The sequence below is a fragment of the Tursiops truncatus genome, chromosome 14 (assembly GCF_011762595.2).
Source record: "Tursiops truncatus isolate mTurTru1 chromosome 14, mTurTru1.mat.Y, whole genome shotgun sequence".
In the NCBI taxonomy this organism is placed as follows: Eukaryota; Metazoa; Chordata; class Mammalia; order Artiodactyla; family Delphinidae; genus Tursiops; species Tursiops truncatus.
The window spans coordinates 13,232,772-13,246,595 of NC_047047.1; the positions used below are offsets into that span (position 1 = coordinate 13,232,772).

Consider the following 13,824-nt stretch of genomic DNA (forward strand, 5'->3'; position numbering starts at 1 on the left):
TAATACGCTTAACCTACTAGGTTAGCCTAGCCTACCTTAAATGTGCCCAGAACACTTACATTAGCCCATAGTTGGGCAAAATCATCTAACACAAGCCTATTCTATAATAAAGTGTCGAATATCTCATGTAATTTATTGAATACTGTACTTGAAAGTGAAAAACAGAATGGCTGTATGGGTACTCACCAGTAATGTACCCAGCTGAAAGCACACTGGATCTGAAGAATTTTGAAGGATTGAACTACAGTTAACTGCTGGATGGTGGGGATGCTACAGCCACAGGGTCATCAGTCTCTCTTCTGATGAGGCTTGAGGATAGCCGGTAGAAAGACCTGGGGCATTGACACTTGGTTTAGCAGGCATACTGTTTGTTCTTCAGGAAGATAACCAGTTTTGACTGCATAGTTTTTCTTCTCTATGGTAAGCAAGAGCTTCCTGTATCTGCCTGCCAGGTCTTGCCAATCTCTTGTAATTAACATCCATTTCTTGTAACTTCCGTACACCACTGGTGATAGCAGCAGACGCCTCTGCCAGTTTCTTTGCTGTGAACTTTCTTGGTGCCTCGGGTATAACTTCTTCCTCTGCCTCAACTTCTTTCTTCCTCCAGTTCAATCAGCTCTTCATTGGAAGGCTCTTTAGCCTCGATGCCGAGAAGCTCATGAATATCCTCTTTATCAACGTCCGATTCTAGCTGCTTCCCGAGCACTAGCATCTGGTTACTTTACTATTTCGGCAACAGTAGAATCTTTGTTAAAAGCCTTTCAGTGCGTCCATGTAGGTCTTCAGAACTTCCTTCCAAATGCCATTCACGCATTGCTGTGTGACTTCCTCGCATGCTGCAGTGATGGTTCACATTTAGAGCGTGGTTGTTTGGGAGCGAATACACCACCTTTACATCAGGATGCGTGTCACAGACACGCTGTGGATGCCCTGGAGTTCTGTCCAAGATCAGCTGGAAGGGGATGTTGTTTTGCCTACAATATTCTCTTGCCTGTGACAAACAGTTAAAACAAAGTCTCCAAACAATGCTACTGTTTCCAGGCTTTCTTATTATGGGAATAACAAATGGGAAGTTGCTCACATTCTTGAATGCTCTAGGATTCTCTAATGGGTACATTAGGAAAGGCTTTAATTTGAACCCTGCAACATTTCTACCCAAAAGCAGTGTTAAATGGTCTCTGAACGCCTGACATTGTCTTGGACTCTTCATGAATGTATGCGTGTTCTGGCATACAGTTCTAGAACCAGCTTTTTTCATCAATATTAACTTTTTGTTCCGGCAAATATTTCTCACCCACGATCATCCTATATAGCTCTTCCTTAAGAGCTTCAACACCTTTAGCATCGGCACTTGCTGCCTCAGTGTTGAATTTCACATTACGAAAATTATGATGCTTTTGAAGCATTGAAACCTCCCATGACTTGCTGTAAACACTTGTGTATAAAGAGTGAATCGAAAAGACTTCTTGCCTTAGCCTGGGTCATCAGTCAGCTAAGTGGTGCACGTTTCTGTATCTGGTCTTCCACGTGACAAGTAATTTTTCAATATCATCCATTAGCCCAGCTCTTTTCTTCGTGATGATGGTGTATTTAATTGATGCTGTTTCACTGCGTCATTGATTCACTTCTTATCCTTTAAGATCGTTATCATCGATGGAAAATTCCTGACTCGTGCGATGATCATTACTGGCTTGCCACCTTCGTGCTGGGCAATTACCTTGAGTTTTATCGCAAGAGTAATTGCCTTCCTCTTCTTCCTACTGGAAGCAGCAGATGCAGATGGGCGTTTTGCAGACATTACAGGATGTGAAAACACAAACCACAGTCTGTAAAAAATGCAAGCAACACAGTACACTGAAGAGTATTGGCTGTTTACCCTCAGGATCATATATGGCTGACGGGGAGCTATCAACATCCATTTCTAATAAAAACTCTCAATAAAGTGAATACAGAGGGAACACACCTGAATATATATGGTGTCATATATGACAAGGCCATAGCTAACATAAAACATACAGTAAAAAATAAAAAAGGAAAATCTGAATAGTCTTAGATCTGTTGAAAAAACTGAATCCTCTGTTAAAAATCCTACTGCACGTTTTCATTGATGAAGTGCTTCTACTAAACATTTTAGAAAGAAACATTACTTCACATACATTTTAAAAAATTATTTATTTACTTATTTGGCTGTGCCAGGTCTTAGTTGTGGCCCGGCAGGATCTTTGTTGCGGTGTGCAGGATCTTTAGTTGCAGCATGTGAACTCTCAGTTGCGGCATGGGGGATCTAGTTCCCTGACCAGGGATGGAACCCAGGCCCCCTGCATTGGGAGCATGGAGTCTTAGCCACTGGACCACCAGGGAAGTCCCGTACACATACATTTAAAGCTATACGTTCCCATCTAAGCGCTGTTGTAAACTGAATTCCACCGCTTTTGAATGGTTGTATTTTTATTATTCCGTCCCAAGTATCTCATTTCCATTCTGATTTTTTCTTGATCAGTGGGTTACTTAGAAGCATGCTGCTTAATTTCGCGACATTTGAGAATTTCAGTTGCCTTTGTCTGGGGCAGTGTGTGGTGCTTCTTGAATACGCAATGTGCGCTTGACATGGACGTGTATTTTGCAGCCACTGGCTTTAGTGTTCTAACAAGTGTCCATTTGTTTGATAGGTTCAAATATTTTATATTTGTATTGGTTTTATATGTTTATTGTATCAATTACAGAAAGAGGTGGGTGAGAATCTTCAGCTGTGATTGTGAACTTGTTTTCTCCTTTAGTTTTGTCCAATTTTGCTTCATCTTACTTTGAAGTTCTGTTATTAGGTTCATACTTAGGATTATTGTAGCTTCCTGCTGAATGAATCCTTTCATGATTGTGAAAGCAACTTCCCTCTGGTAAAACCCTATCTTAAAATCACTTTGGCATTGATAGAGCCATATTTGCTTTCATACAGTTAGCGTTTGCATGATATAACTTCTTCCATGCTTTTACTTCTAACCTACAAACTGTATCTTTTGTAAGTAGTATGTAGTCAAGTCTTTTACTTAATCCAGTCAGACCATCTTTATCTTGCAACTGGAGCACAAGTATCGTCCACTTGTTGAAAGTTCGCTTTACACTACTTCAGTTTTACGAAATACCTACGTTAGTACCTGTTTTTGCTAACTGAAAGAAATCTGAAGAGGATTTTTGCTTTTAGCAAAAAAAAGGCAAAATGTGAAAACAGCATTCAGCGTTTGTTTTGCAGAGAGGTGTTACAGAGGCAGCATGCATCCTGAGCAGTGAGAGCGGCACTGCCAAGCTCCTTCCCGGGAAACTACACTCAGCATCTCAGCATCAAGGCGCCATAGCTTGGAACTGTGTCTGTGAGCATCTGTGCCTTATGTCTATTTATTTGTGCATCCATCAGCTGGATGTGTCCTAAGGTACCTGCTTCTACGCTCGCGAAAAGTTTCAGAGGAAACCTCTACTTTCAATACTTCTGAATAGTGGGGGAAACTTGCATTTAGAAAAGTCCCACTTCTTCCTTCTTTCCTGCCTTTTTAATCAATTAAAAAAATAAGGATGTCATTTTCTCATTCAACTCCAAAAGCTTTTCCTACTTGGAGTTAATTTTTATTTCGGTTAAAATACACATAACACAAAATTGACCATTTTAATCATTTTTAAGTGTACAATTCAGTGGCAGTAAGGACATTTACAATGTTGTACAACATCATCCCAAACAGAAAGTCTGTAACCGTTAAACAGTAACTGCCGGTTCCCCTTGCTCTCAGCCCCAGTAACCATCATTCTACTTCCTGTCTCTACTCTAGGAACATGACTGTCCCGCATATAAGTGGAATCATACAATATCTGTCCTTCTGTGTGTCTGCCATATTTCACTTAGTGTATTTTCAGGACTCATCCATGTTGTCGCCTGTGTCAGAATTTCTTTCCTTTTTAAGAGACTGAGAAATATTCCACTGTATAGATATGCCACATTGTTTATCTGTTCATCTATTGGGTTGTTTCCACTTCTTGGCTCTTGTGAATAATGCTGCTATGAACATGAGTCTACAAGTACCTGCTTGAATCCTTGCTTTCAGTTCTTTTGAGTATAAACATAGCAGTGGAATTGCTGGATCATGCGTTAATTCTATGTTTAACTTTTAGAGGAACTTTATCCAGACTTCTAACAATATTGTTCCACTGTTCCTTAAGATTATCCATGAATTTACAGTTTACATTGTACACCGTTTTTTCTTGCATCATGATGTGGGTTGCTTTTTTTTCCTAAGGATATTCTTTTTTTCTTTTTCTTATTATTTTTTTTAATCCTAAGGATATTCTGAAAAGTTTCTTCAGCAAGGGCCTGAAGAGAAACTGGCTTTTATCTGAAAATGTCAGTAGGAACAGGGAAAATCATTTTGCTGTGTCTAGACTTATTTTCAGGCATGTTCTCTGGCACAGTAAGAGTGGCATCTACTTTCTTGACACCCCCCGTTGTTGTTAAGAAGTCAGCTGTTAAGTCTGTCACCTCTTTGAAGGTTTACAATGTTTTTCCCCATTCTGGCTACTTTTTTGTGTGGGTGTGGTACACGGGCCTCTCACTGTTGTGGCCTCTCCCATTGCGGAGCACAGGCTCTGGACGCACAGGCTCAGCGGCCATGGCCCACGGGCCCAGCCGCTCCGCGGCATGTGGGATCTTCCCGGACCAGGGCACGAACCCGCGTCCCCTGCATCAGCAGGTGGACTCTCAACCACTGTGCCACCAGGGAAGCCCTCTGGGTACTTTTAAGAACCTATTTGTTTTGAGCACAGGTGTGGCTATTTTATTTATCTTGATTTAGTTAGGCTTCTTCAATCTGACATGTCAGTACTGGAAAAATTTCAGTCTCAGAATGTCACCGTCCCTCACCAGTCTCTTAATTCTCTGTCACTGATGGTCAAACCTATACTTTTCCGTGTCGCCTTACAAGTTAACACTTCTTTACAGTTTCCTGTTACTCAATGCTGTCTTGTGTTATTTTTACCAATCTTTCAGTTTGTAAAAGAACTTTTTTCTGCCACTTAACTCATGTGCTGAATTTCTAATTTTAACCATCATGTCTCATTTCTGTTAAGTTCTATTCAGCTTCTTTCCAAATCTGGTCATTTCTGGCAATCTCATTCTTTCATCATATTCCTATACTCTCATTTCTTCAAACATACTAAACACTTCAGAATATAAAATAAGTGCTGGATCATTCCAGAACCTACAAACTCTGCACGTTTAATATGGCAGCTTCAGGTTTGCATTGACTCTTGCTCGTGGTAGCTTTCAGTTTCCATATTTGTGGATACAGTGCATTTGATTGTGAATAACAGTCCTTGGAACTATCTGTGGGACTCCTTTGAGGCCTGGCTTGAAGGTGATTTTCTCTATAGAGAATTCAAGTTTTCCTCTTCTTTCGCCTATTGGAGATTTCTAATCAACAGTGCCAATTCTAGATCCAAAACTGTATAAAGAAGCTTCTGGTAAGAAATTCCCAGGCAAGACGTTTCCCACTAAGGTAGGTAGATATTTCTACTTATTCTTTTCAGAAAACTTTGTTTTTGAAAGTTCATCCATGGAAGATTTTGGTTTGAAGTGGGCTGACATTAGGCGGGGATCTTCGATCTCCTACTCTGAGCTCACAGGTAAAAATCCAGGCTCTAGGTCTTTGTCTGCACGACTTGATTTCAATTTAATTCCTTTTAGTACAGCTACAGCTGTCTAGGAGAATCAATCAAATCAATCTTCTTTATTTTCTTTCTTCATAGAGATGATTATTTTAGATACTACCGTTCTAAAACTTGTAATAATTTCATTTTCCTTTGTAAACTCTTACACTATAATGGGTCAGAAGAGAGACAAAGAATTTTGATCTCTTGCCTTTTTAGAACCATTTAACCCGTCACTATCTGGTTTTTGGTTAACTGTCACTTCTAAAGGTAGTTAATCAGTGGTGTTCCTTTACGGAAGTGTGACAGGAGTTTCAGCTTGGCTGGGGAGAAGCTTGTTCCCGTGTTAGCATTGTAATAACCACTCAGAAATCACTAGAGCATCAAATTTCTGTGCTTTTAAGATGAGTTCCTGGCGCAAACTCTTACACCTGTAACACTGATGAAGTGTGTGTTGACTCTGCAACCAGAGAATAATGCCAATAAACGGAGTCAAAACATTATATGAATACTTTAATGCAAAATGCTTAACACTTAAAATTAGCAAAGCTTCATTTAAATTAAAACTCCGTTTAACTAAAGATGGTTAACCCCAAGAATGGTGCAGTAGTTGACCTCTGCTATATAATGCCAGCCCTAAGGCAATACAACATCCAAACGTCGGTGGTCGCTTCCTCCACTGCCCTTCTGAACCCTAAGGGGTCGGGGAGGGGGTACTCAGACACAACAAAACACAACCCAAATAAACTGCGCGGTGATTCCTAAGAGTTATAACCCATTTGACTAAGCTGTCCAACCACACAGCTGGGGAGTAACTGCAGGTCTTGTTCCAGAGCTGATACGGGCTTCTGTTTTTACAGCTGGGTAGAAGCTCTGCACTAGGTGAGAAGTCACAGTTTAAGGATGCATGTTCTGTAAATAGTTACTACATATACACATTTAGTGTCTGTAAACACTAGAAATATACATTAGACAGAGTACCCTTACCAGGTGGGTACAGTTTAAAAAAGAAGATGAGGTAACATGAGTCTCAAAGTCCACAGGATTCCTGCCTGAAGAGTTTGAACAGCTGCCAGTAATTCACTTCCAATGTGCAGGGGTAAGGCGCCTCTGGGACCCTCAGGGTTTGCCAAAACCGGATTCACTGGCTTTCAGCATAGCAACCGCATCTTTCACTGCATGGTAGATAACATTCTTCACCTGAAAAAACGAGAGAAAATATGGTCAGTTTACCATGAGATCTAAAATCTGTCCGTAAGAATAAACCTTCCCCCTACCAATTTTATACCATGCTCTTGAAATTTAAAACTCAAAATTCAATATGAAATGTTAATAATACTTGAAAGGCCCCTGGGCTCCTTTAGGCTGTTATTTTATACACATTTTAAACCCATGCCCCCTTTGAAGAACTTAAAAGCTCATTTTCCCCCTTCCAGAGGCTTTGATCCTACGTGGCCCTGCCCCCAGTGAGCGCAGACACAAGCAAGCCCCAAGGTACAGCTCTATTTTTCAGAGTTTATCTATTTCCCTAGTTTTCCAAACATGGAATCATGTTAGATGACTCACTACTGAAAGCCTCTAAACCAAAATGAGATTTCCTCCATGTTTATTCCTCCTTTGCCTAAGTAGGCAGCAGGACTAGACATAAAGCCAGTTCATCAACTCACTGTACCAAGTGTGGTGGTATGGCCAAGTTTGCTGATTATTTTTATAGGGTCGGTAATGAGCTACGGAGCCAGAGTCAGAGAATGCCAGGAATCACGGCCATTTTTACCTGTAATTTATCTTCATGATTCGTATGAGTCTGTGACAGATAGCGGAATTCCTGAGTAAGCCAGAAGCAGTGTTTAACATGCTCTGGAGAAACGAAATCTTCAGCCACTTTGATACAGCTATATAAGTTATGAACCTGGAAGACAACAGGCCACACGGTCACACGTGCCGAAGTTTACAGCGTAAGGAGAATGAAGACTAAAGTAATGGCTCTTGCCTGATGCGGAGCTCCTGCTGGGATAAATACCACATCTCCAAGAAACTGCACGATGGCCCAGCCCTGGACTCCATACTCCTGATGAAGACGCTTCCTTAGTGATCGGTCTAAATACCAGCTCTGATCATGAATGGGATCGTGGTCTGCGGGGTTTTCTTGACCTTGCTCTTCTGATACCTAGAACACATTCCGAGTATTATGAAACTGAGTGACACGCTGGGTCTCCATGAGGGCATTTTGCCCCCTGGACAGTGTGGGCAGTCAGTCAGTAAATGTCAGGCCTTCTTTAACACGTGTCCCTGTTGGCAGAAAGAGAAAATAGCACTCAAAGACATTAACTGAATGACCCAAGGGGAAACTGAAGGAAAATGCGGGTTCCCTTCTGTCACTTCCTGTGAACCGTGAGTGGCAGTCTGCATATTTTTGTAAACACTGTTAGGACAGTATCTTGGCCTAGGCTTTTGAATGTCAGTAGACTTAAGCTCCTTAGAAATAGACTTGCTAGACTGCAGTTCTTAAACATCTGTATTCACTTAACAATGTGAGTTATGAAACAGTCCCACAGTTGGCTGTAGGTTAAACTCGTTTACTCTAGACCCAGTATCTGGCAGCACAGACTCAGGGTGACACTATCAAAGGGACAGTATGGCGACCGGCAGGTTTTCTGGAAGAGTCAAATTATCCTTAGCGAGAAACATCTTGATTGAAGCAAATGCTGGTTAAGGGTCTAACCTGGCACCAGGCAGCAGGCTAGGAGCGTTCCTATCCACTCCTCGTGAACAACTGAAGAATACCAGCCACAGATATCTGGGCCGCAACTGGCAGCCTCAGTGGCGAACAGGTTAAAAACTGAATATGCCCATCTTTCCAGCTGCCTAGAACTTCCACACAGAACCCTTGCTGAACAACCTGCTAACTACTGGAAACCTGGATCTTCAAAGTCCCTGTATCCCTTTCCCGCATAAGCTAATGGCCACAGTAGGGTGTGAGGTCTTCCTGACCTACTACTAAATGAGGGTGGATAAAACCAACAGGGACCTCAGTAACTCACTTGAAGCACAGCTATCAAGAGCAGAGAAATGATACATGGACTTCTGAAGTGCTTAGATTTTTAAGGCAATAAAAACAAATAGACACTACGTGATCATCAGAGGAACTACCCTGAAGGGAGAGCACAAAAACTTCCAAATGCACTATGACATAACACACAGACATAAGAAAAAAGATAAGTTTCCCTCTTTTCAGAGGTGTGAGCCTAATCATCTAGAAATCGTTGTTCCTTAGCAACCAGCTTCAGCCTATCCAATCTGAGATGCACAGATCTAACTTTCGAAGCTGCGATTATTCTCCAGTAACCCAGTCAGGTCTCGACATGTAGTATAACACTGCTATTCTGCCTCTCTCTCTTCACATGCCATAGGGTAAGGAGCACACCTTTTTAAGAAATTCTCGTATCTTCTCTGTGTCCTTAGCAGCATATATGTGCCAGAGGGCTCCTGGCTTCTCTTTTCCTTCAATAAATCGCTTTATCGTGAGTTCATCAGAATCTCCGTCTTGGATGGTCTTAAGGACTTCTGGAGCAAGAGAGAGCAAACATCAGACCACAACGTCCCAGCTCAGAGAATAAGCCCCACTTTTATGCTCAGCACCCTACCTTCTTCTTGGTCACACTGTCCTTTGGGAATTCCCACATAGACCATGACATTAGCCGCATCAGATACATCTAAGTGAAGATTTGTCGTCCCATATTTCCGATCTTCTGGAGTAATTAATCCTGCAAACAGAAAATGCCTTAAATTTACCGAGACAGCAAAGACTGCCTGAGTCTTTCCCACTCCCTGGAATACGTGGTCACAAAACTTAAAAGCTACCTTTCTGATCATATAAAAGTAATGGAACAATATTTAACATTAAGTTATTTTATCCTTTCAACTTTGGGGAAAAAAGTTCTTATTAAATGTTTATTTGTAAGAATAAAAAACCAACTCCTAACACTAGCACTTGTTTCTGGTGATAGGCAAAATAGGTTTCCTCCTGCTGAGAACAACTAAAAATCCTTGATGAAGTTATTTTGAAACATATTTTTTTAATGAGTCAATATGCTGGCAAGAAAAGAAAGCCAAACCTAGAAAGCAGGGCTCGAGAACGTACAGTGGACTCTGCTGAGGCTGGATTTGCCAGAAGGATGTTTGCTCAAGCAGGGGAGCTCAAGCTTTGGTTGACACAGACTAGAAGGACTCTGGGGTAAGACGTAAGATGGGGAGTCTAACAGAAACCCCCCTCAGAAACGGGTAAAGCTGGGACCTCAAATGACTATGTACTCAGTGCAAGAAGGAACGCTGCCCACGTGTTCCTTGGATCCCTCAACTGCGGAAGAGGTGAGCCTGAGCACGAGGTCCGCGCTGGTACTCATAATCCGAGACGCTAACCTCTCACCCCAGGAGAAGGCTCATTTGTTCAGCATTCACCCTGAGGCTCGCCAAGCCCTGCGGTTACCTGGGACGCACGTCCTGACATGCAGTCACTGCTTCTTGAATGGGCAGCAGAGCCAAGCATAGCTCGGGTGGGCAAGCCGAGGCTGTTTTCTAACCTGCCAGGCCCTGAAGCAGCCCTGTCTCATTCGGAGGCCAAGGAACTTCTCTCTGGCTTGCAGGGGTCTGTGGTTTAGGAGCAGCTATACACAGGAGAGGGGACCTTATCATTTCAACCGCGGACCATGGCCCTAGGGCTCTGCTGCACTTTCCTTTCTTTCCAGTTTGCTGAAATATCAGCCCAAGGAGGAGGTAAAGCAACAGATATTGGACAAAAATCATAGGATATATGAGATTTCCTTTAAAATAGTAAAGGAAAAATATAAAGGGAGGAAATAAGGAAGCAATTATGGAAAAAGAACCTGAGAGCTGTTGTAACTGGGGGATGAGTATATGGGAAGTCACTGTCCTGGACTCTCACGTTTTCAGTGCATTTGGAAAATTTTCTATAGTACAAAATAAACAAGTAAAATCTGAGAAGAGAAAAAAACAATTAACACGAGAGAAGGCAAACGAATGAAATGAACAGTTATTCACGACGGCACGGAGGAACACCCAGTCTGATTGCATTTATATAAAGCGCAAAGGCAGGTTAAACACTAAAGAATGTTCTGCAGGAACACGAACATACGGTAAAGCTATAAATGTAAGGAAATGATAAACACAAACATCAGGGTGTTGGCTAACACGGGGCAGGAGGAAGGAGACGGAGCTGGGAGGAGGGACGAACGGTGAGCAAGTCTCAGAGCCTCGTCAGAAGCCGCTTGCTGGTTTGGCTGTTGCCAAACTGAGTAAAAAGTGTTCCGCAGAAGAGGAAGGAAATGACACCTACCCAGCCGTCAGCCCCAAGTCCAGCCAATCCCAGCTACGGGTGACGGCACACTGATAAAACCAGGCTCTAAACTGAGAGAGCCTGAACTCAGATGGAACCAAAAACAACGGTCCCAGGGAAAGGATTCCCAGAAAATAGAAAATCCTGAAACAAAACACACCATGGACTTTTATGAAAAGAACACAAGCTGACACCGTAGGGGCTGCTGGGTGACAGAGCACTGGGGTTGGAGGCTGGGTCAAGCCTAGATAGGAGACATAAGTCCTCCTCCCAGACCTGCCACTAGATGCCCCTTGGATATCCTGATCAGGTCACCGTCCCCTCTATTGTCCTGAAGTCCTGGTCCCCATGTGTAGTGCTGGTGCTGGAGCTGGAGAGAGGGTGACTGTGTGGTCTTTCCAAAGAGCCTTTCACTCTACGTCGTCTGTAGAGGAGTCACAGCTCAGTCACCCAACTTCTGAAAAATGACCGCTCTCTAATGATGTTTATGATAAGGTGCGAGGTGTTTGAAAATGAACACGTTTTCTTTATTTTCAATCCCTAACTGCTTACTCTGAACGGGAACAATTTTGATAGGAAAAGCTATTATAGAGTAACACTGCCCTCTATCTGTTGGTATCTAGGAGGAAAAGAGTTGCTGTCAAGCCATTTAAACCAAGCCGACTATTTATTTTGAGAACTTCTCAAATAACCACTTCTACCCTGTAAAGCTGCATCATTTCTGTGAGGCATGGATAATCACTCTGCAACACTACACCATTTGCTTTAGCGGAAAAATGCTTCCATTTACGTAAATTCATTGCAAATCTTCCCTGTGAACAGAATATGCCCTGAAGTCCCAGCCATCCAGCTTCTCTGAAGGGCTCGGGGGAAGGGAACATCTGGGCATCTAGGCTGTGGCAACTTCCCAAGGTAAACTCCCCTCTTGGAACGTCCCCTGAGCTCACTCCAGGCGCTTCCCCGGGCGACCCCACCGGAACAGAAGAAGTGGGGGGCTGAGGTCCAAGCCCTCCCTCTCCCAACAGCATCTGGAGAACGTGGCAAAGCTGCCAGAAGACTCTGGCCTGCCACCCTCAAGTCTGAGAGACTGGAGTTGGGATCATTATGGGAGGAAGGAAATAAATCGGAGAAATACAATTCCAAGGGTGTTTTCAGTACTAGCTTAAGTAGCTAACTACTACCCACCAACACAGAACATTGAATTTAAGAGTAGCAGATGCTGAAACAGCTGGAATGCTAGCAGACTGACCTAAACGTCCGGCAACATTAAAACAATTAATAAAATTACATTCATTCAATTGTGTACCATGCAACCGTTAAAAACGATCACACTAAAAACCATTAAGCAACATGTAAAGGTTTTACTGTATAATATTAGGTGTAGGAGAAGCTTTTTAAATGGCATGTGCCCTACAACTGCAACTATGAAACGGAAATATACATGCACGTGGCCAAGGAATGAAAGGAAATATGCAAACATGAAGACTACTGCTGTGTTAAGGGTTAGGGTTATAGACGTTTTCCATCTCTCCCTCCCCAAAAATCAATGTTCCAAACATTCTGACTTGCCTTACTTCTGTAATAATTTTTTCAAGTGAGCCATTTCCTCCTTACCATAAGCATTATACATCTTGGGACCCAGATCTGGCCTAACAAAGTAGTTTGGCAGCCTCGAGGCCAAGTTCAGTTTGCCATCTCTCCTTGTGTACTCAGGCAGTGGAATGTTGGCCATCAGATCATCAAACCTAGGACGAGAGAACCATGAATTTGCAAAATAAGCTTGTGTTTCTAATATATCGTGGGATTTGATTTGTTCCTTCTACACCAAAAGGAACAACGAAAATATCTGTGCTCGTGAAGATGGAGATAGCTATCATTAACAACATTTAAGATTAGCATATGATATCACTTATATGTGGATTCTAAACTATGATACAAATGAACCTATCTATGAAACAGAAACAGAATCAGGGACACAGAGAATAGATTGGTGGTTGCCAAGGGGGAGGGGGTTGGGAAAGTGTAGGAGTGGGAGTTTGGGATTAGCAAATGCAAACTGGTATATATAGGATGGATAAACAACAAGGTCCTACTGTAGAGCACAGGGAACTATATTCAGTATCCTGTGATAAACCATAATGGAAAAGAATATAAAAAAAGAGTGTATAGATATGTATAACTGATTCACTTTGCTGTACGGCAGTAATTAACACAACACTGTAATTCAACTATACTTCAATAAAAAATAAATTTAAAAAAACCAATATTTAAGATTAGAATTACAGTGCTTATGAACAAAGACATCTTCTTTCTCTCCTACATCCCACATATATATCAAAATGATCTCGAGGGCTTCCCTGGTGGCGCAGTGGTTGAGAGTCCGCCTGCCGATGCAGGGGACGCGGGTTCGTGCCCCGGTCCGGGAAGATCCCACATGCCGCGGAGCGGCTGGGCCTGTGAGCCATGGCCGCTGAGCCTGCGCGTCCGGAGCCTGTGCTCCGCCAACAGGAGAGGCCACAACAGTGAGAGGCCCACGTACCGCAAAAAAAAAAAAAAAAATGATCTCGAATACTGCAGACAAAAATCTGAGCAACAAATTCCTGATGATAAGTAGTGACACTAAGGGATATATTATTCATTAGTTCTGAGGATTCTCTGCAAGGTTCAAGCTCAATTCAGGAAAATGGATCTAGCAATTCTGCTGTCTCATCTAAAGCAACGGTATCACTGTATTATACCCAACCCTAGCATGTCTGATCTCACTCCTGCCTCCACATCAGTGTGTG

General features: G+C 42.5%; 1 protein-coding gene across 8 annotated transcripts in view; it reads right to left on the reverse strand.

Moving 5' to 3' along the window:
- Positions 1-6,183: 6,183 nt before the first annotated feature.
- KDM3A (lysine demethylase 3A) overlaps positions 6,184-13,824 on the reverse strand; it is a 63,212-nt gene continuing 55,571 nt past the window's right edge. For 5 of the 8 annotated variants that reach the window (XM_033838501.2, XM_033838502.2, XM_033838500.2 and 2 more), the window contains 6 exons: positions 12,653-12,783; positions 9,330-9,449; positions 9,110-9,249; positions 7,676-7,852; positions 7,460-7,594; positions 6,184-6,885 (listed from right to left, as the gene is read on the reverse strand). In XM_033838501.2, the coding sequence (XP_033694392.1) occupies positions 6,805-6,885; positions 7,460-7,594; positions 7,676-7,852; positions 9,110-9,249; positions 9,330-9,449; positions 12,653-12,783 (784 nt within the window). In that variant the 3' untranslated portion in view covers positions 6,184-6,804. Of the gene's footprint in view, positions 6,886-7,459; positions 7,595-7,675; positions 7,975-9,109; positions 9,250-9,329; positions 9,450-10,568; positions 10,680-12,652; positions 12,784-13,824 lie in introns of those variants that run through there. The other 3 variants (XM_033838504.2, XR_004521797.2, XR_004521796.2) reach the window with 3 other exon arrangements.